The sequence below is a fragment of the Numida meleagris genome, chromosome 10 (assembly GCF_002078875.1).
Source record: "Numida meleagris isolate 19003 breed g44 Domestic line chromosome 10, NumMel1.0, whole genome shotgun sequence".
NCBI lineage: Eukaryota > Metazoa > Chordata > Aves > Galliformes > Numididae > Numida > Numida meleagris.
The window spans coordinates 10,641,086-10,664,400 of NC_034418.1; the positions used below are offsets into that span (position 1 = coordinate 10,641,086).

At 40.9% G+C, this 23,315-nt stretch overlaps 1 protein-coding gene and 1 long non-coding RNA gene across 3 annotated transcripts in view; one reads left to right on the forward strand and one right to left on the reverse strand.

Annotated features, from left to right (window-relative positions):
- The window catches only part of WTIP (WT1 interacting protein), a 79,136-nt gene continuing 55,821 nt past the window's right edge, over nucleotides 1–23,315 (reverse strand). For both annotated transcript variants that reach the window (XM_021408444.1, XM_021408443.1), the window contains 6 exons: nucleotides 20,990–21,057; nucleotides 11,553–11,615; nucleotides 8,942–9,072; nucleotides 7,866–7,917; nucleotides 5,924–5,992; nucleotides 1–4,187 (listed from right to left, as the gene is read on the reverse strand). In XM_021408444.1, coding sequence (XP_021264119.1) covers nucleotides 4,035–4,187; nucleotides 5,924–5,992; nucleotides 7,866–7,917; nucleotides 8,942–9,072; nucleotides 11,553–11,615; nucleotides 20,990–21,057 — 536 coding nt within the window. In that variant the 3' untranslated portion in view covers nucleotides 1–4,034. The remainder of the gene's footprint in view (nucleotides 4,188–5,923; nucleotides 5,993–7,865; nucleotides 7,918–8,941; nucleotides 9,073–11,552; nucleotides 11,616–20,989; nucleotides 21,058–23,315) is intronic.
- LOC110404310 overlaps nucleotides 4,108–23,315 on the forward strand; it is a 27,393-nt gene continuing 8,185 nt past the window's right edge. Inside the window, exons 1-2 of the long non-coding RNA XR_002442156.1 lie at nucleotides 4,108–4,228; nucleotides 21,388–21,580. This is a non-coding gene — a long non-coding RNA (uncharacterized LOC110404310). The remainder of the gene's footprint in view (nucleotides 4,229–21,387; nucleotides 21,581–23,315) is intronic.

Sequence of the window (23,315 nt, forward strand, 5' to 3'; positions counted from 1 at the left end):
TAACTAGAAAATGTCTTTATTGAAAAAAGCAGATTATAGCATCTAAGGTTAAATGAAACGTCTGACTTTAATATTAAATAACTTAGGGTGATAGCAAGTAGCTTCTTCTTTAGATAAATAAATCTACATTTCCCAATTATTTTTCTTCAACAATCAAGGGAATCAAACATAAAACCACAAGCAATCCTAAAGACTAAAAGACAGAAGCACATTGGAAAGTTTTACAAGGATATATACAAAAATAGTTAAACTAATGTATATTTTCAGCATGTAAACTAGTTACATGATATACAAACAGGGAATTTATATATTTCCTACAAAATAAAAATCAATGTTGGTCCAAGTTCTTGGAAGAAAACTATATTCTTTTAAAGAAAATGAAAATATTTCTCAAATGAAAACTTAATTTAAGTCAAATTATACACTCTAGTTACGGCATTAGTTACAGGATGAATGACAAACTTTTAAACTTTCCTTGAAACACAAGAAAGCAGCTTTTGTCTCCTTTAGAGCTTTGGTTTACTTAACTACTCTGGAATTTCTGGTCTTAAAGAGCTCCTCTAACCATGTTTTCCTTTTGAAGCTCCACCTTACAAAATATACATACACACACACGTGCACACAAGCGAAGAGAAACAGAAAGAAACCCAAACAAACCCCTTCTGAAAGCTCAATTATCTGAGTGCATTCTTTTGTTTTGTTTTCCAATTATTATTTTGGTCCTTTCTTTGGAACGCTTCCTCCAGTGCATGAGGGACTCTGAATCACCTAGAACAGCTCTGTGCTGTAGAGGGACTTCGTAAGACAACCTTACTAAAGTGGTAAGGTGCATTCCTGATGCAAATAAGAACAAGTTTGTGTTGTTTTAACTTTGTGGAAATATTCTGACAGTACAGAATGTAAAAAGGCCTCCGATGAACAACCATGTCATAAAATGAGCTCCAGAAAGTTTACATCTGTGTTGAACTGACTTAATATATGCATATACTCCTTAAGAAAATAATTAAACGAAGTTTTCTCACATAATTCCCCACACAGGAGGTGAAATGTGCAGAAGCTGTCACTAGCACTACAGTGTGCAGACATCATTATTTTAGATTTGCTTTCATTTTTTTTTTTTTCCTCTGTTTTTGATTGAAAACTGGCAAACTTCACTCAACCACCAGTTTTTATATTAAATGCTGGAAAAGCAAACTTTATTATCCAAAACCAAAATGCACCTGTCTGTAGGAAATGCTGGAACAACTGCTGCTTTCTGGTTTTAAACAAATTTCTTATTCTATACTGAAATTGTAACTTTCAATATAGCACTGTAAGGACACTTAACACAATGGAACTGAGTAGAACTACAAGTAAGACAAATTAACATGTGAAATTAAATATTATTCTGTTCTAAAGTATGATCATTTTCAAAAAAAAAAAAAAAGAAGAAAAAGGTACCATGTGTACATGTTAGGTAATATGCTGACCCTTGAAAAGTAACGTTGAGCAGGGAACTTAACCTTGCTGCTGACTGGAGGTGGAAGTGCTGAGGAAGGTACTGGCAGAAGACTGGGCTAAATGCCACAGTCACCTCCACCTCTGGCCATGGTGGTTTTTAAGGTTTTGCTTCAGAGTACAGCAAGTACTGCTATGGGATGACTTGCTCACAGGAACAGACCCAAACATTCTCTGTGCATTTTAATGATTGTGTTCTTAATTTGAATTCTTTAATGTGTAATTGTAAAGACAAACAATTAGAAATACCTCAGAGACAGATGTGGGCCAAAGCAGCTTCCTTAAATGGAAAAGTATTACACAGCAATTCAGGCTAAAAGTTTATCCTGAAGCTCTGCTAACTTCCATTTCATATTGTTTGTAGTAACCTTAATGGAATTTACTTAGTTATATAACCCAACTTAAGACAATTTTTTACAATTTGCTGTTTGGGCAAGAGGCACTTGTACTTCTACTTCCCTCTGAGGCCGGTTTGGTGACCATGGACACAGAGGTAATGCTTGTAAAGGCAGAGAAACTGCATGCAGCCAATGTCTACTCTTTTGCAAGGGAGGCCTCCTAGCTCACACTGTAGAAACAGAGCACTAGCTATACAGTAATTCCTGTAATACAAAAATACAAAACATGGCTCTCACACTAACTTATATATTAATTAGAAAATTACTTTTTAAAGGAGTATCTGACTTGCCAAAGAGCATTCAATAGAACAGGTTCATCTAGGCCAACTAAAGCTTGGCAGAAGTTCAGAAAACATAGCTTTTGTTCCTTACTAACAGAAAAAAAAATAGTTCACGGGAATTTTTCCTGCCTCCTTGCTCTTCCCCACCCCCTCAAGGAAATTCCAGACTATCAAAAAATTCTGTTCAGAGAGTTAATTATTCCACTTAGGAATTAGTGTCCATTGGATGCCCTTTGTACTCTTCAAGAGCACCACAAATGGCTTCAAAAAATCGATGGTGCATAAGAAACTGAACTGCAATGGTGTTACCAAATAAGTCATTTTATCAGTCTGCATCCTGAATTTAATGTGATCATTTCTGAATGGATCGGTCAGATTCTTGATGTGTTGAGAACTGAAGTGTCCTGATTTACACATGCAGAGAATCTGGTCTGGTATTTCCGCTTCCTCTGGAGCAGAAGAGTTCTATTTTATTGTAATTTTGGAGACAAAGACAGCAATGATGGATTTATTTAAAATATAAATTCAGGAAGGCTGGATAAATTCTCATGAGAATGCAAGGAATTTCTTAAACATACAGATGTGTGATTTGCATGTAAATCATCAACACATGGTAGAAAAACCATAAAAAAAATTCATTGAACTTCCTATATGGAAGACATATTTCCCCAGAGCTCTGAGGTTACTGTAAAAGCTTATGCAAAACATGAAAGTGTGTACATTCTATGTACATCTAATACTTGTTATAAAATATCAATGTTTCAATTGTCTGACTCTAAATTATTATTTCTGCTAAACTGTATTTTGTTTTTTTTCAATGAAGATATCCACCATAATCTGTTGAAAAGTACATCTAGAAAAGAACACAAAGCTGAAAAGATAATACAAAAAATGCTGCCCCCCTTTTAATAATGTCTCGACATACAATCTTAAAGCAGTTGGTAGCAAATGAACAAAAGGTAACCTGCATAAAACAAGTAGTATAAAGACAAGTTTACCTTTGCATAGAAAGGGGCTGCTAACTCTATTAAACAAACAAACAAAAAAAATAGATTTAAAGATGAATTGTTTACTAAGTGCCAAATCATCAAGTCCATATGAACGCATTTTGAAGCTATGGCTACACTTGTACATGACAAGCCATTATGGAGCTCAGTACCTTCCTTCAGTTGTTACAACCCTGCATGCACTGCTCTTTTGGATATACTCTTCTGTAATGCGGTTTTTAATGAGACCCTTGACATTTTTCTTTAACAAAGTTAGTCTTTAGATGACTGTGGAACCGTGCAGATTGAAAGGTTGTCCTGATGCATCTTCGCAGAATGCCATCATCTAACCCATGCTGAAAACTGTCATTGCTAAAAACACTCGTTTGCTTCCTATTCACTAATTCTGGGAATGTAAGTTTTTTAAAATGTGAGACTTGTATTCTCTAAGACCAGATTTCAAGGAAACTATCTAAAATGCTGGCATTTATCTTACCATGCCTGCTGCAATGTGATAAAGGTGCTAACTTTTGGAAATTAATTCTGCACTCCTTACTTGGGCAAAACCTCCACCAAAGAAATGTGAGCAAGGAGTGCAGAACAGCCCTTTGTACCACTGTTTTTAAAAATGCTGCCACTTACCGTTACGACTTAGTGGCGCATTATTTGTTCAAGTAGACGGTGTCTCAGTGAAAATGTCTAAATAAAAGAATGCATATATACAAGATTAGAAAGAACCCCTTACCTCTGATTTAAAAAATAAATAGCTGGTTTAGACGGTTATTACTGGAATATCATCTTTAAAGGAACAGGAGAGTCACTTTTAAATTTGTCTTCTCTTTCAAACGGCTTACTGACAATGGAAATGTCTTTCAGAGTTCTGTGACGTGCATTGGATAGCTGGGTGGTGGATGCGATGGTAATTTAATATTCAGGCGCCTGATATGACAGCTGTGACAGAGCAAGTGGCCCTCTAATGGGTAACAGCGATGGCCTTCCTCATCATTGAGCTGCAAGCCACAATCCTAGGAGAAAAATACACATCCCCATTTCATGAGTGATTCAGGTAGGTTATCTTATATCAACGTTGATCAGTCTCGCGTAACCCTGATAGCTCCCTCCCATGCCACAAAAAGCAGCAACATCAAAAGTTTTTGGTAGACAGACCCTGCCTATCCTGTATTAAACAAAATGACATCACTAAAATCTACTAGGATGGTTTATGGTAATACCCAGCCCAATTCTAACATTTTTCCCCACTCCTCTTTATCTTATAAATGTTGAAGCAAATCAGACAAAACCCCCTAGAACTATTCCTTTTTCTGCAATAAGAAAGTCCAGTTCTTCAGTGGATTTCGGTTTTAGAATGAGAATCTATTGAATTTCACTGCAGCTGTTAAGCTGTCACACCAGGAAGAGATGACATGGAAAAGCAGAAAAGTTTCCAAACTTGACTACTGACTTTGCATGACGAACAGATGGTGGATGACAACTTAAATGGCATTTCATAGAAACTGGACATTTGCAAAGTGTCTGCGTGAATACCTCAAAATACTGGTACTGACTGAACTAGCGTATCTGGAGACAGCAGTGACCCAGCGTGTACAGTTTGAGAGCCTAATTTGAGGCTATTAGGCAGTAACCTACCACTGTTAACACATGGCTAACCCCTGATTACTGTACATAAATGTACTCTGCCAGTCTGGGCAGATGTGGAAGCAGCTTAATTTGCCTCAAACTGGAAAGAGAATGGGGAAATGAATAATGAAACAGAATTGAAAATAAACCCCCATTGGGACATTCTAATATAATGTCAGTAGGCTGAGAAAGAAGGGGAGGGAGCTGTCATCTTAAGTGAAGACTGAACAAAGCAATAGTTGAGGGAAGAAGGGAGGGAAATACAGCTCTCCAAATGCTGAAATGTCCTATGCCAATTTCTATTGAATATCAACTACCTCTGTTGGAAGGATCTGGCTAAATGCATGGGCTACACAGATGTAGCTTTATATACATTTCAGAATGCTCTGAATTTTGCTATTTTCCCCCTCAATTGGAAATCTCTCCGTAACACCTTTTTTTTTTTTTTTGAGCTAGAATGCATGAAAGGCTGATCTCAAAGTTTGTCTCCTTTCTCATACTCCTGGGATGCAGAGATAATGCTCAGCTGAGCTCTCCTTGCTGTGAAGCAAGAGCACTAGTCCCAGATGCTGAGCTGCTCCAAAAAACGTTTAAATGTTCTGCACAAAAACAATGTCTCTGGTACCCTCGTCTCTTATGCAGTAAACAATAAGTTTGATTCAGCATGGAAAAACATAGATCCCAGAAAGAGCTTTCCACCGCAGGGGTGAAGGTCTTTCCCTGCATAAGCAAAGGGATTCAAGTCTCCTCAGATCACAGCCACACAAACTGTATCCAAAAAGATCAGGAAAAAGAGAACCAGAACTTCCTCTATGTTCTCTCCCCCTCTACAAGTACAGAGAAAATTCCACCAAAATGAAACTGAGCATTTTAAATTAATATACTGAAAAAAAAAAAGAAGAACCTTATTTGGTACTACTGGAAATGGCAGCAGCACTTGCAGCCCCGCTAGCACTCACTCCTCCAACTCCCTTCAGGAGCCAAGGTGCAGAGCCTTACCTGCCCAGGCATGCAGGAGTCAGCCAATGCACCCTGGGTTGCGAGTCATGCACCTACTGAGAGGATGTTCAGTATAAGCAAAACCTTGTCCCGTGCCTCTGCCCAGCTCCTCCACGACACTCACCTCACAGTGATAGCACTCCACGTGGTAGTCTTTGTCCATTGACACTACTCGGATGGTTTCTTCAGATCCCTGTTGGAGAAACACAGAAAAGGTAAGAGTGGGCTTGTAAGTAAGTGGTGTCAATCTTCTTTCAGTGCCCAACCTACAGTTTTGGAAAGGTGCTTCTGTGCAGGGTATCCCTTCTCCTTTTGTAGAGCAGAGCTCTGTCAGTGCTGAGGGTCTTGCCCCTCCACACGCTGCACTGCAGTACCAGTTTTGCTGTTTAGCAGCCCTGTGGGTGTCTGAAATAGGTACGACCTATAGGTACCTGAAATAGGTAATTTGGGAAGCGTAGCTAAAATGTCATGCTCAAATGACAATTTTCTCTTGAAATAAAATCATTTTCCAAGGGCACCCAGAATTTGAACAAATTATAAGCTGGACACTCTGACATGCTGACTAGGTCTCTTCCTAGAAGACATCCTGGCCTTACTTTTCTAGGACTTGTTTCCCTCAAACTAGCTGGTGCACAGCCATTCTGCACATGCACATGGCCGTGTATGTACCCCATGGTCACTTACATACCTGTCCAGCAGGTAATTATGCACACAGGCCAAAGCCTCAGTGTGACTGACGGTGGATGCAGTGGAGTTGTGCAATACCTGGCAGAGCCCCAGGCCCCGCCGAGCTGCCTATATCCTTCCTGTAACCTCACAGCCTTTCCCTGAGCCACTTTGATGCCTCTGAAGACAGAACTCATTAAATTTGCTGACCTGCATTGTTTCCTGTTCCAGGCCTGGTTAGAGCATCAGATATGACGTAGACTGTCTGAAAGAAGCCGCGGGCAGGTTAGCACCTGCACTGCTAGACTTGAACTAACCTACAAAACCTCTGTGGGAAAGAACATGGAGTCTATCCTGCTCACCATCAGATGAGTCAGCAGTAGGACTGATTTTACCTTCTTTTGATTATTATTATTTTTTTAATCATTTTGTAAAACATGAAACTAGTGACGTTTCCACAGAGCTTTTCTCTTTATACCACCATCAGCAGGGCAGGAGGTTCTGGCTCAGCTTTAATACGGTTTTTAATTTTGTGAGACCTGGCCATTTAACAAGAATAATAATGACAAATGTAGAGTAATGTGGAATGGTAGAGGTGAGCATGCTGAGAGGCTCCCGCCCCAGGCTTTACTAAGGCACAGCAGCTTACAGGAGGCACACTCTGGCTCTATACACCTGATGAGAGGACGAACGAGGTGCTGAGGGCCTTGCTTGTGATCAGGCTGGCCAGTGACATGAGCAGTGGGAACTCAGAGGGTTCTGCAGCCACTGGAGTTCAATGGAACATCACTGTGGGCAGGCAGAAAGGGATCGTCTTTTCCAGAGTCTTACTATGCTAACTATACTGTCACAATGGTATGAAGTTGCAAGCAGCAGTCATTCATCTGGCTTTCCTTTCAGGCAACCTTTCTAACTCCTTTTCTACCCTTTAAGAGCTTTATTTCAGAAACATTCCAGGACAACAGGCTGTGAGGCCTTTTGAGGGTCAGGGTAACCCCTCAGATGTCTTTTTTCAAGCTTGGGCATCATAACAGATGCACATCAGAAATGCAAATATAGCGAACAAAGAAAATTGCTACTTGAGCTAACGGGAAATTCTAAAAATAAACAGGGCTTTACTTCTTGGATTGTTCTTGGAGCCCCCATTAGGGCTTTCAATTAAATGAGATTTGTAACAGCATAATTAAGACCTGGAAAGCACCCTAATGATACAAAGTAATATGCTATGTAAGTACTATGACTATTAAAACCTCTGGGAATGTTTGGGAGTGACATTACTGCTGAACTGTATTTAATTTAATATCTGACATACATTCTGGAAGGAGGAGGATAAGTTCTTGGAAAGTGTTCTTATGCCAACAGCTGTTTTCTGTAAAGAGTCTGTGCACATTAACATGTACCTGTGCTGGTAGAATCGGCTGGTTACAGGAAGCGCATTTTGGTGCAAAAACCCTAGGGTGCAAGAAGAAATTGTTCAAATCACATTTAAAGTTTCTTCAAAAAGTAGAAACAGGAGAACTATTCTAACCATGCCTTCTTTTTAGCAAAACCTAAACCTGGGTTTGAAAGCATCTCTACATTTTTTTATAATATACAGGGAAAAGGAGACCTAGAAAGGCATATTTACCCCAGCTTTATTGTTTAGGTCTTCTTGACCTCTAGGTATTATCAAGCCCTCTTCCCATACATGCCCTTTCTCTCGCCTTTCGTTATTCATAAGGCCGTTCAAATTCTGCAAAGCAGCTCCTGACCTGGGGCCTGTCACCAGCTGACATGCTAAATGGGAGAGGGACTGATCTCAGCTAGGACCTATGTAAACCAAATACATCAACTGGTTTTACCCACAGATGCATTTTATGACAGTCACTGGGCCAACATTCACTCCATCCTCACAATAAAGTCAGATCAATATGACTGAATTTAAAGTGATTTCCTCTTGCTCCATAAGCTGAGTTACTGGTTGGCTGGAGCAAAGAGAGAATTTACATTGCCTCTAAGCAGGAGTTGAAGAGAGTCCAAAAGCAATCACTTAAACAACAAAACTTCATCAGGTGAAGGTAAAATCATTCTAACACTGGCTGCTAATTATATGTCTACTGTCCAGTCTAACTTGATGTAACTTACACTCCCAAGTATCACTCACCACTAGAATCTAGACACTAGCAGAACCTACCACCACTTGCAGAATTAGCCATGTCTAATTAGTAATGGAAGTCCTGAAAGAAGTAGAGAAGCAGCTAGCAGAGAAATACATCCTCTGACACAACCTCATTTTCAAGCTCATCTAGCCCTAGAATTCCCCACAGGACCCACCACGTGAGTTTTAGGATAACTTTAAAACACTTCACAAATGCAACATGTGAGAAGGGACAGCTGAACAAATAGGAATAACTTTTATCTACTGCAAAGCTCACAGCTATACCAGTAACTTAACCAGTAGAAATTTTCCAAACGTGCAGTGGATTAGTTTACTTACGTATGGTAGTCTTTGACACAGTAAATGTTGTTCTCCACATCTACAGTGAAGGGGACTCCATCCAAACACTCGTTACATACCACGCAGCGGAAGCAGCCAGGGTGGTATGACTTCCCAAGGGCCTGTAAGATCTTAAGAGGCAAAGAGCAAAGTAAATGGATGCGCAATTACATGAAATCCTTCCCCATATACTGCTGTGTCTGCCTCTTAAAATGACAGTGAGAAACACACACTTTGGGATGAAATTACCAATCTGGAGCTCTGTCAGCAAGGGGCCTTTTAATACAACAAAGTTCCTGATTTCTGCAGGTTTCTATCAGGCTCCCAATAATGACAGAGATCTGTGAAAATCAGGTTAAGTCCCATCAGTATTAGCTCTGCAGGGCCAATACTGCCCAACAGAAATTAAGCACAGCTTCAGAGACTACTTGCAAAATCTCTTGCAGTCAAATACAAGTGAGTGGGATACAAAGTTAATTCACAAAATGCATCAGACTGTGACATGACAGAAGGAGTCAAAACCAGTCATTACTCACACCTACAAAGTAAAACAGTAAAACAGACCAATAAATAGGTCCCCCTTTGCTAACACTCCTGTTCGACCACACTTACCGACCAATTATTACTCAGTTATAGGGGCCCATCAGTTTCTGTTAAAATCTGTATCAATGGGTAAACAAAACTGCCCAGGCTTCTGCCATGCTGACCTTCCCTACTGCATATCTCCTATGGAGATATTCAAGACCTGTCCGGACATCTGCCTGCGTGACCTACCGTAGGGTACCTGCTTTAGCAAGGGCGTTGGACTCAATGATCTCTTGAGGTCCCTTCCAATGCCTGCAATTCCGTGATCTTAAAGGCTTCAAAGAAAGCCTTTATTCTGCAGTCTTCTCAATACTGTTACAGAAAAATCCCCTCCACTTGGTGGAGGTGGCATGGCACAGGGCCATCAAAGAAGACAAATCAAGCCTATGAATTAGGTTCTGGGAAAGGCTAGACAAGGTCCTATCTTCAGGCTCAAGATGATAACTCTCAAGAGGTTATAGCACCAATTGTACATGCTTCAGGTGTAACAATCACTTTTGAGCAGCACTCAGCTAGTAATAGACTGTACAGGGAAAATCTCCACTGACAAGGTTCACGTGGCCCTGCAGCTGTTTCTACAGGTAAAGTTCAACAGAAACTAAGACATGGAGCATAGCTCTCTGTTCAGTGACTGGAATCAGACACTCTGATTTGCAAGCCCGTTCCCACCCAGACAGAACTTGTCTTTGGTCATGCACTGCTATCCAAACAGCTACATAATGAGCACTGTTAGCCTGGTGTGGTTGTGCAGCCACCCTTTGCACAGGACAACTCCTGCACTTTCAGCCCTTGAACAGCTTGCAGGCTTGCACCCAAGGCTGTGGGGCTGCAGCACTGTTCCTCAGCTGCACACCAGTAATGTGACTGTGCAGACACGTTTGTTGTCTGTGCACTCCTGAGGAGGTACACAAAGCAATTAGCCAAATAAGACTGCTTAATTCCTGGAGTTCCCAAAGCTGTTTCCTTTTTTTGGAGTATACTTGCTGATGGGAGAAAGGCAGGCCTGCCAAGCTTCCAGCTACTGAGCTCCACCAACAAGATATTATGGACTCTTGCCTGGCATCCTGCAATTAAAGGCCAGTTCAAAGCATGCAAGTTGTGATACCCCTCCCCCTCCCAGCATGACACAACTCTAGAAATTTGCTCTTGGGCTAAAACGAACAATATCCTTGTCCAACCAGTGGTGCCAGGATGTGAGCCAGAATTCTCATCAGTGAAGTCTCTGTTCCAGCTCCTACTGCACCTCTGTGTTTGCAATGTAATAGCTACTTCTATTATGTGCACAAATAAATGTTCGTATACATTTTAAAGCAAGAGAAAAAAAATAATGACACACATGTGATCTGCACTTCTTCAATGTGCAAACCACTTCATTTTACTTGGGAATTTCTGCTTAGAAAGAACAGATAAATTTTATCCTGCTTTCACCCAGAGAAAGGATGCCAAAACAGCAGTATCTGGCCCAAACCACGGCTCTTTGTTTTCTTGTAAAAGTAACTGACCACTGTCTCCCTGCAAATCACAGTAGCAAAAAACGGATTTTAACAGATGTAGAGCAAGTAGCAGAAGGTAAATAAATAAGAAGCAAGTCGCAGAGCTGGCAACAAACCTTATGACTATTGCTAATGTTTCTCTCTTTTCTAGCCCAGACCTCGACTCCACTGAAAGAGCTCTTGTCTTACAGAACACAACTTGTTTTCCTTTACTAAGCTCTCATACAAAGCTGTGGCCTATATTCTCCCTTTAGTATTAAAATTCAATTTTTCTTTTTTTTTTTTTAAACTGGCATGTGGAAGAACAATAGCATCCCATGATCTCGAGTATAAGAAAAGCTCAACTTCTTGTACTTTAGAGCAATTAAGCATGAATATAATTTAGGTTACAGTACTGCCTCAATTTGAAAAATGACCTTTACAGTAGTGGAGACAGTGATATTCTTACTAGGGAATAAGCACGATGTCTAACAGACGGCTATCCAAAATACATCAAAAAAGATATCCCACAGTTAGGAGTTCAGGTCTCTTACCATTTCCATTATGAGGTGTCCACAAACGAAGCACTTATCTGCTGTTTGCTGAAAACCTGAATACTGTTGAAATGACAGAAAAAACAGGATTATTAGTAGCGACTCTTTTAGCTGCAGAAATACATAAACATCATGCTGTTTTCCAGCCTGTGCTGTATATGACAGCAAACTATGCAATAGATTTGCTGCCATATGTTTTCCTTTTTATTGGTGTGAGGGGACTACACGTTATTTTGGATCAAGAGGTTGGAGGCAAAATTATTGTTGTTATGCAGCAAAGTGATGATTATGAAGAAAAGGGTCTTGCAGACACTTTGATGGGCCTGCAAAGTCAGTAAATGATGCTGTGGCAGCTGTCACAGCTCCACTCTAAGGAATATAGCTCATGCACTCTGAAACTTGTACATAAGAGACTGGAGTGCTGAGGAACACATATAGAGGTGGCTGTTTCTGCAAGATATTGTTCTCAATTGTGCAGTGAAACTGGTGTGCAAGTCTGGACATGGAGAAATGGCTGAGTTCACTTCCCCACTTTCAAGTCGCAGCTTTTGTATCAAAATGCTTGCTTTTTCATCTTCTTACTGAGGTAGAAAAAGGGCCTCGCTGCTTGGGATGCTTCTTGGCTGCAATGTATCTCAGTAACCATCTGGCTCGACTATTTCCTAAGGCTGCGAACTCAAGGGTTACTGGAAACAGGTGGGTAGGTCCTGGCAGCGCAGACAGCAGAGGATTAACAATAATTCGAACCCAGCTAATTCTAAAATCCTGCTGGAATGAATTTACCAGTACCATCTGGCTATCGTTTGATAAGGAATGCTAAGGAGCATTTACCCAACTATTGATTAGGAAAGAACCTTATTCCCCAGGATGAGAATGGCTTAGAGGTCACATTAATGTCATTTACTTCTAACTAGATAGTCATAAATTGCACTGTTTGTCAGAAAGAAAGGTTTTGCTGACACAAGGTCACTCTTTATATGACTTACCCTATTATATTAAAACCCTGATTTGTTTTTAACAAGAGAATTGTTATTTGTCAAACACATTCAGAACTACATTACTCTATTAAGACTTTGCAAAATGCTAATAAGTCTAACAGCGATAAAATATTTCACAGACTTGGGAAACTGTCCCTTTACCACTACACTATACTTTCTTTCTGATCGCAGTACTGATCTCAGACAAATCAGAAACCTGATTTACCGACAGCTGGTAGATTAGGCTTTGCTTGTGCTTTACCTCTCTTTGGACTGGAAAACAATAACAGGGAAACTAGCAGCACCATTTTTCTACACGATGACGGTGCTGTTTAGAGGTAAACGATATATCATCATCTCTGTATTTTTTGTATCTCACCTGTCACTTAACTTCAGCTCTGCAATGTTTGTTCTTAACTTTGAGAATTCAGACATGGCTGTTGTGCTAAGGTTACAATTTTAGAAGCAGAGCTTACAAAGTCTTAAATTAGTAATTTTAAAACTGTCAGCCTCTGTCTTTGAAACAGTTGATTACTATTAAGCTTCACAAGTCTTGGTGTACAAGACAGAAATTGTGACTTGCTCCAGACAGCAGACAAAGGAGAATGGCTTCATTATCATCTGGCAGCACAGCCAGGAGCCTCCCTGATGGTGGGTTCCCAGAGTGGCTGGTGGAAGCAGCACTGGTCCCTCAGAGCTTGTAAACTATTTAACTCCATGAGAAGAGGTTTGGTTGTACAGACTTGTAGTCTTTTTCATTACTGACATAGCTGGAGGTGGGAAAAGAAACTTTGGGCATACCAGCCCTTCCTCATAATCTAGAGACATGAAAAGCAGATTAAGGTGAAACAGTGAAATAATTAATGGGTTGATAAGCAAGATCTTAGCGGAGAAAGCCATATCATAGCTATGTTTCTTGTACACAAGGTAGCTTATACATACAGTTTCATTCTAGATGTAAGCAGAACGAGGCTTACTTTATAAAGTTTACAAATGTATTTTTTTTTTCTGAAGATGACAAACACAGACCAGCTTCAAACTAGACAAATACGTTCAAAAGGCTACAGACGGTACGAACCCAGGACAAATAAGTGTATTTTTGAACTTTCCCAAATATTCATTACAGATGCTCATTAAGAATGTACAAAAATATTCAAAGAATTTGTTATAAAATAACAGATCTCAAATTCAAAGCTCAAAGTGAAGACTTACCCTTTACTGTCACTTCTGTGGATTAGAAGTAAGATGCTACTTACCAAAATGGAAAGAAAATAAGTAAATGCTAAAAAGCTGGTAAAATATTTTTCCTGGTTCCTTGGTTTGCTCCAAGCTGTCTTCTCCCATATTTACCTTGTCCTTGATTTCTCTCTCAGGATAATAAAATCTCAGTTTATGTGCAAGAATCAAGTGCTGGATTATGAATCCAACTCCCCAATGATATTTATACTAAAATAAGATTCTAGAAAACCTTGAGACATAATTAACGTATGCCAAAACAGAAGAGTGAAAATAAAGCAGAAGACCTGGCTGGCTGAACTTTTCTTTTGTTCGCTATTCACTATACTTTGATTATCAAACAGGCAAAAAACGTCTAATCATTTTAAGCGTCTTTGTGTCCATGAAGAGAAGAACAAGTTCCCTTCTGTCTCAAATACTTAGGACTGATAGTGTCCTTCTGTGAAAATTTTAGGGTTTACGAACCATTCTGTCTAATGTGCAAGAATTTAACAACGAATTTTGAACATATAATGCACAAAGATGCACGGAGCTTAATCCCAACAAGTACTGTAGGAAAACATTTCTCCTGTCTGCCCTGAATCCTTCAACCAATGTTGGTTGTGTGCCCAGGGCCTTTTGAAGTTTGATATTCTCATCAGGATTTTCAGAAGCAAAGATGAACAAAACAAAAAGCATGCCTGGTAAAGGCTTCAGGACCCTACATTTCTACCTTAGGCAATGTCAGATCTTTGAAAGGACACATCACTGCTTCTCCTTCACATGCCTAACCGTGCCCAAGGAGAGACTGATGCACTTCCCTGCTGTTATGTACTCAATAAAACAAAACCTTCCTCCTGGAAGCAGACCCTGGAATCTCATTCAGACCCATTTTCTTCTTTGATGGAGATGTTCAAAACCTGCTAAAGGTTTGTGCAAACAGATCAAGTGGGTTACATTTCAGTACGTGTGGCAGTTACTGCCTATGTTATGAAGCCGTTAAAACTGTTACAGCACTGTGAAGTCACTGAATGTGACTGTTAAGCCTAGAATTGAGATTCTTACCCTTTTATGCTTCAAGGGCTTTTGAGAGAGATGATCAGGAGCTTTTGCCAAAATGCTGTAGGCATTTAATTCTGAAAACCAATTTCTGAATTGGGTGCTATGCTAATAATGTATTCCAACCCCAGGCTGCCTGTAATCCCTCACAGACTCTCTTCTCCTTGGTTTCCCATTAGCAGAGCATCTGTCTTCTCACTGCTCTATTGTTTGCGCTCTGCATGGGACCCTTAGTACATGGTACACAACAATGCAAGAAATTCATGGGGTCACATTAAAAGAGGGAGAGAATATCAAATTTGTTTTCATGCAGATGGTGTTTTTTTGTTTTGTTCTAGTTTTTTGTTTTTTACACACACATTTAAATGCAGTGATTAAACTAAGCTAAACAAAATGGGGCCTTCACAGACTCAAAGATACTGGAGCCTCAGAGCAGGTGGCAGAGATTAAACTAAAGCAAAATAATCCAGAACATTACCCTTCATCTTGCCTGAAAACCTTTCACATACCCTGTTGCTGCACCCTGTCTTGCTGCCAGTAAGGAAACACTACCACAGCAGCATATCTTTATGTTTCTGCGTGTCCCCTTAGTTACAGCTGAAGGACATGGATAGGGCAAGGAGGGACTTTACGTTCAGTGCAGAGTTTGCTGGACCATGAAAAACATTGCCAAAACCCAGGAATTTAGCTGCTAACTAACTGCCTTTCAGTGCATGTGACTTGGATTGGTCCACTTCAGATTAATGGTATCAGCATTATCAAACTTGAAAGTCCCTCCCGTCCCAACCTAGAGCAGTCAGCACCTTGAAAATGCTCACAGACTTCCTCACACTTATGTCTACCAGAAATACTGCACAGCAAATCCCTTTTCAAGCTTTGATTCCATAACTCTGTCAAACATATTGATAAACACTGACGTTTGTCTGTTCTCTGACTGGAGAATGCATTTTAATCGCAAGTCTCCTAAATGCAACATCCTAGCAATTATCTAGAACTACATTTGCTCTGTGACTTCCATTAGATATCAAATGGACACAAGCTATTACTTAAATCATTTACCTTCTCAGCTGGATTCTGTTTTTTCTGAGAGTGTCCGTCAGCAGTGATGGGCTCTCTGACTAAAGCACTAGTCCCAGTGCTCACCTCCCAAGAGGGATCTCCAAACATTTACACTCTCTGAGATGGAAAATCAAACCTCTGACTCCAGCTGACACCAGCTTCCATTACGCTACATAAAAACTATCTTCCTACCGATGCAGCAAGTAGGACAGGCCATTTCCCACATTGCCAGGCTTGGAAAAAAGCACATGTACAAATTGAAAAGAATAGCCTCATTATCATTAATGTTTACATTTCAGCCATGTATGTTAAGAGGCCCAAATTAGGGTCAGGGTCCCATTTTACTTGGTACTACAGGAGATGAAGGTGCAAAATCACCCAGTTAGTCCTCCATTAATATCCCACTCCTTGCTCCTATGATCATTGTCTCCTCCTTGCCAGTCTTGCACACCTTGCCCCTCTCATATCTTTAAAACCATTGAGAGTTTTACAATTGTGGATATAAGATGAGGCCCACTATGTTCTCTGTAATCAACTTCTGTGTTGCAGTGGCCAGTTACAGAGCAGATGCTATGGCAAGGAAGAGGGTGTTAGGAAGAGGTACCCTGGAGAACTGGGATGAGGGGAGATTTGAGAGGCAGCTAGCATGGTTTCAAGGCATAGCTCTGCTACCACTGTGGGCTGCTTACCCTCCATCTGCTACAACCTCAGCCCTTGAGCCTCCAGAGTAGGAAGAAATGCAGCCAGGGCAGGAGGCACACCACTGTGGTGGGGCTGGCCATACTCTGGGACACAAAGGGCGGAAAGGGGACACCCTAAGGCCTCCTGGAGGCTTGCAACATCGTATGTCTCTCTGTATGGTTGGCATCTGCAAAATGACATTTTTAGAGCTTTCCCCTTTGAGGATTTATAAGCAAGGTGACAAATCTTCCTCCAGTCTTATTCACTGAAATGGATGAACAGCTTTAGATGAAATCTTCAACAAACACTGACAGCAAAGTTAGCCAGAGGCAAAATCCCAGCATGGAGAAGTTCAGCCTAAAAGATTAAATTTAGCAAATTTATAAGACAGGGAAAAAAAATCATCTTAAAGGGGGAAGTTTTGTATGACCTCAATGCTATGCAGCGCAGCTTGTAGTGTCTGTAATAGGTTATTTCCATAGCATTGGAGAGTCTTCCAGTAGTGCATTAAGCAACGTAACTAACAGCTGTAACAAGGTTCATTTTCCCTCTGATCTCCTCCCTGGAGGGAAATTCTCTCATTTCTTAACCTCTGCTGGACCCCCAACTCAGTAATCTTCATTACCTCAAGAGAAAAGGGAAAAGTCCATAAAAATAAAAAAAAAAAAAAGAAGTGATAATAGGCCTAAGATTCAGGCTGCTTTGTGACATTTTAAAAGACTTTTTCTCAAAAAAAAAACCAAACCAAACCAAAACAAAACAAAACCCAGTAATTTATATTTCTTTACATGATATTTAAACATTGAACGGGAAAGACAAAATTATTGAGCTGTTTTTCCTACACCCATGATTAGGCAGCGATTTATCAACAAAATCAAAGAAAAACGTGACTGGGATTATTTATTATACAGTAAGGAATTTATTTTTTGTTCACTTCACCAAGAACAGTGTCCCTGTTATGGCTAGTTAGCCATCTGTGTCCTAAGAGCTTTTAGGGAAGGATTAAGCTGTCATTTGTTTTATTTCCTTTCATGAAATAACTATCCTAACCAGGCTGAGGCAAGACCTGGAAATTGCTGGACTTGCTACCTTAAGGTGGCATGACAAAGAGTAACTGCATCTTCCCTGGAGCTAAAGCAAACCAGTGAAAAGTTAGGGCTTTCTGGTTTTGTTCTTCTTACTGCTTCTATTCAGTAACACAGTACTGCTACCACAGGGCTCCTACCAGAAACTGTAGATTAGGAAATCTCTACACCATGCTTAAGCAGGATCAGAATTATCTGTCACTGTGATTTTTTTTTTCTAAATCTGATTCATTCACTCCATTTAGCCAGTGTGGTTTGGATCTATGCACTGACAGAATCTGCAGCTGATCAGGACTGGGACCAGGAGACTGACAACAAATAAAGAAGAAAGAGTAATGCCACGTCCCCTCCTGTAGTAGCGGCTCACCAGCCCTAACGCACTGACTCAGAATCCCTCACGCCTCAAGGTTAGCACTGTTCTCCAAGGATGATCACAGCAGTGCCATGTGGCGTCTTCCCTCCATCTATAAATCCACAAGCATATCTAAAAACTTCTAGCATTTCTTCCCCAGAAAGAATGAGCAAAATAAGCTGCCTGATTCAGAGAAAGATAATCTGTGCCCTCAGTAAGAGCAAACATGTGGGAAAACTATTTGCTAGAAGAATGTACCTTGTGGCTACTGCCAAAGGTTTTGATGGGTGTATCTGTGCTTTGGATAGTTTTATGGCTGCACAGTGGAAATTGCTCATAATGCAATTTTATTGTGCAGACAACATCTGCACTTCTGTAACACCTTTGTCCAAAAATTAAAAGCACCTTTCAAAGAAAGGGTCAGATTTATATAGCAAATAACCAGGTCACAAACTGTACGGTTGTAACTGTGGCAACACACCCGCAACTCATCCTCATCAGTTCTCCGGGAAAAAAATCCAAGCGGGCAAGGACACCAACGGGAGACAATATTTTCTTAGCAGGAATACAATCACAATGTTGGTAAATTGCTACTGTTTTCCTCTCCATTTTTTTTTTTAATGTTCATACCTAAGAATGAGACCAGAATCCGATCCAGTCTGCATCTGTGACTGCATTTAATAGTCAGAAAGAAGTTGCGGTGAGTTGAGTCTCACAGTGCAACAGCAGCTGAAGGTAGGAGTATGCACTCCTCTTGCAGCTGCTATTGGCCAGGACAGAGGTTTGTGGGGGGAGGGAGGCAGGTCTTTGTGGGGACTTGTGGATTCAGGGCTCTGGAGCCACTCCAGAGACTGTTACATTGCATAGCAGCTCCTATAGTTCTGTCAGCTTTCTTCTTGACCTGCAAAGCTCGCATGGTAGTGCTCACAGAACTGAGTGCAAGATTAGCCTAAGACATCCTGAAGCAACATTTTTTTACACAATCTAGCTCCTCACCATCTTTGACTTTCCTAGCATCCTGCTATGGTACTGTCAGCAGCTAATCTGAATATAAAGCTGTAGTAAGGTTTGGAGTTTTAAATTTTCAGTTATATTGAAAAGACAGCACTAGGGTTCTGCACTGCTTAGAAGCAAGACGTGGAGGCAAGAAGTAGTTAAAATGATTTCCTTTTTGAATGCTACTATGCAGCCTTTTCCTCTGACTGCTATGCTCTGAGCTTGCTCAGTCCACAGGACTCTGAAGTAGGCAGAGTTGTTTTAATTAAAGAAACAAGGCAATTTCTGGTATTCTTGCTATGAGGTTTACTCAAGGGAAAATGAAAGAGAGCAAAATCACATTCTGAGAAGCAACTAGTTTAATGCTGGCAGGGATAACTTCAGAATTTAGTTTCTTTTACTGCATTTTGCTGCAGTCCTTGAGTCTGCTTCTCTCTTATCCCCCCATGCTAAGAGAAATCTGTTAAGATGCGCCCGTGGAGGGATTAGGCTTAAAAATCTACACCTTAAATGTCCCAGCAGCTCCCTTAGTTGCAGAAAATGTATTCTTATCAGGTCCTTAACCTCACTTTGTTGGGAAAATCACTGCAAGCATCACCCTACAGAAGCCTACTACAGAACGTGTCAACTCCCTACTCAAAAAACCCTTAATGTTCTCCAAAAAGATGTAGATTTTTAGATTTAAAATTGCCTTGTTCAGGCTGGGATTACAAGCTAATAGCAACAATCACGTCCATTCAATCTGAATGAAAGGTTTTGATCATGGAAAAAGTACATTCCGACACAGTACAAAATAAAAATCTCAAAGGTTCAAGCCCCTTCACCTCACGCACTATGTCCCTCTATGCTTCTACAGAAACATGGGCAAGAAAGAGATGAAAAAAGCATGGAAGAAAATAAAATTTTCACTCCAAAACACAGGCAAAACAGTAACATATTTCAACTGCAACAAGTAACTTTTCTGCACAAAATGTAATTAGCTCTTTACAGTTTCCCGCTGTGGTAGGTTGAGAGTACAGGTATAACACACAAAGGCAAACATGGCTTACATTTTAGGAATTTCCAGGATTTTTTTCATGGATTGCATTGATGAGAAATGCATTTGTGCAGTCTGAACTGCCAGTAATACTTTTGTTGTGGGATATACTCTAAGTAATTCCCTTACAAAAAGGATGGACATATTTTCATTAGAAATGGAAAGTTGTTCTGGAAGACCCATGCTTCTAAATGAACGTTATTTCAATAAACAGCAAAGGTGCTGCAAATTCAGCATACTGGTTTCTCCAATTCATCATCCTATAAGCTAAAACACAGCAGTTCAATTCCCAGCCATGCTGTTCACTCATTCTTAATTATAAATGGTCTGCCACTTACGAAATCATTCTCTGTGTACTGCACAATCCGCACCCTTAATTGCACAAATACTTTATTTTTGGAACAACACAACCCAGCAATAAGCTTCCTTTTTCTTTTCATGACTCAGTTTCTATTAACATACAGCATTTATAAAAACCCTAGGCACACAGAGAGAAAATTAGTTGCTCCTCTGTGGCTAATGGTTTTTAGCTAATCACAACAAAGTTCCACATCACTCCCAGCAGGGTCGTGATATTAAAACTGCACCTGCAACAAAGCAACATTGTACACAGCAATGATGTGCTCCAGACAGAAACGTCTTCCCTCTTGTTGTGCTTAGTATTCCCCAGATGTTTGATGTTGCGTTTGGCAGGCTGTGGATGCAGTTCAAGTCCCAAGCTTAAGCCGCTCCATTGTTTATCTCGTAATTTATGCTTTGCAATGGCTTATGAACAGTTATGTACTTAGTTTCATAACCACCTCTTCCAACTATGGGCCTGATCCCATCTTTATGGAATTAGTAGTAAAATGTTCCCCAATTCCTGCACTGGCAGAAGGATACTCCAGAAGACAAAACCAACTCTCAAAGCAAACAGCCCAGTGTAAAAGAACAATTTGGTCTAAAAACAATGAAAAAATGCCTGAAGTCTTACTTACTAGGAAGTCTTCTTCACAGTACACCTTGCCATTGACATTGTAGAATGCTTTTCCTCGTAGTCTTCTCCCTGTTAAAATATAATATTCTGTCAGAATTTTGTACTTTCTTCCCAAATGCAGTTGTTCAGGATACAAAGTGAAAAGCACACCCTGCTGTGCATGTTAGCGTGGCCAGCTCCTGGCATCTTTCCTCCCTGCAGCATCCATCAGATACATGGGTGAGGATTAGCCTGTAGTCTCCATCCTGCATTAACAAACTCCTTATCAACCAAGCATTACTTGTAAGTGTGAGTGATAGAACCCAGCTGATACCAGTTCCTGAAAAATTTGAAATCTAAAACCAAAGAGGATTATTATGTGGGGAAAGGGTCATTTGTAAATTGATACAATTTCCTTAGCAGGTGAAATCACACCACTGGAATCCACTGGATCACATCCATTAGAATCAACATCAGCAACGCATTTGTCTCTGAAGGACCACAAGCACAGAATACAGCACGTCTGTTCCTGTCACTAAAGAATCAATCAATGTCAAAACAACTACACCCTGAACTACATGTGATACCAAGGCAGTACTGGGCTCACGTGAAGGTGAGTAAAGAAAATCACACTGAAAAGAAGAGATTTCATTTCATTAAGTCTTGCAGAACTCTAGTAACAAAGCCTGTGATCATCATGAACTGGCAGCACCCCTTACAGTTAAGAAATACTCAACAGACTACAGCAAGTCCCAACAAAAAGGATACAAAAAAAGGAACTCAGAAATCACTGAGCCCAGCCAGTTTAGATACCGCAGATGAGATATCTGCCTCACACCAGAGCTGCTACACTGAAGGGAAGAGATTTTATCGGTGTAAAACCAGCAAGTGGATGGAAACCAAACCAGTGCTGACTCATCTTATTTCCACTCAGGTTCCCAGTGGCCAAAGTTTCCAAATAATTTGATGCTCTCACAAGCCACCTGTAGCCTAGGCAGGCAGATTGCACAGTGCGTACTGCGGGCTGCATACCAGCTGCGGATGGGAATGCAAAGCAGCAATACCGTCAGGGACACAGAGCAATAAAGAGGGCAAAAGACTCTGTACTACAGGTCAATAGAAAACCTCTCCCAGGTCACTGTTGAACCTTTTATTCCACAGAACAAGCTTGAACATCTCCAAGCCAGAGAAGCCGCCCCATAAACACCCCCTATCTGCGGTGGGTTCAACTCTCAGGGCCAGAATGCTGAGCCAGTTGGCCAAGCACAGAGGGGCAGAAGTGCTCTCCACGGTTTCCATAAACAACATTGAGGAAAATATGATTAATTTTCAGTGCTTAAAAGTGCGCCTTTTACACGTTGCCCCTGTGATCCGATCCTGGGAAACAGTGTGTGGCACAAAAAACTTGGGATCTGGACTGATGCTTTTGGGAAATCACATGCTGCATGTGGTTGTCTGGCGGTTTTACTGTTGTGGCAGAGGGAAATGCTTCTTTTGTGTGCACATTCTTGGGCTGTCGATCTCACAGGCTGCTGTCTCCATACTGCTGGTAGGTGGAGTCAGCTCTTGTTTGTCTTTCCAGCTGCCTGGTAGCTCTGGTGGGGACCAGGAGCCTGGCAGCGTAGACAATGCATCGAGACAATCAATCTTCTCTGAGACTCTTAGGTAAAACGGCTTTGTGCCATATATCACAGAAACAAGACATGGGGCCAGGATAGCTCTCAAGGGAGTCACGGAGCCTCTCTGGGCTAGATCAGTAGAAACCACCTGTAGATCTCTGCCCTCTTAAACCTCTCCACCAAAAGATTTGTCACTGCCCTTCCCAGCCTCCATTTGGTCTTAACTACAGTGCTGTTGTCATCTCTCAGGACACCTCTGAGCACAGAGCTTGTGCCAGCTTGCTGAGGAGTAACATCCTCTGCCAAGGCGTAGGGCCAAGCAGGCACAGGATTGGACAAGGGATCATTTGGCCAGGGAAGAGATCTGCTCCAGAAAAGAAACCAAAGACTGCTGTCCTCTGCCCTGATTCATTTACCTAAATGAAAATAAAGGAGCTAATAATAAAATTATGAGAAAGGAAGAGAAGGAAGAAAAAGACAGAGGTCAGAATAGCTTTTTGAAGGGCATCTTGGCCTTCATATGGTGGAAATGAAGTGGCCGCACTCTGGCCACAGACTCGTCTTTGATGTGCTGATGCACTTCCAACTTGCTCACACATGCTGCCTTCACCAGTGCAGAAAGAGGGCATTGGTTTCAAGCGGTGAAGCTCTGGCCATCACCCTCACTGCACACCCATTGTGATTAGAAGCAGCAGAGACAATTAGGGGCAAAACCTGAACTATTGCTGG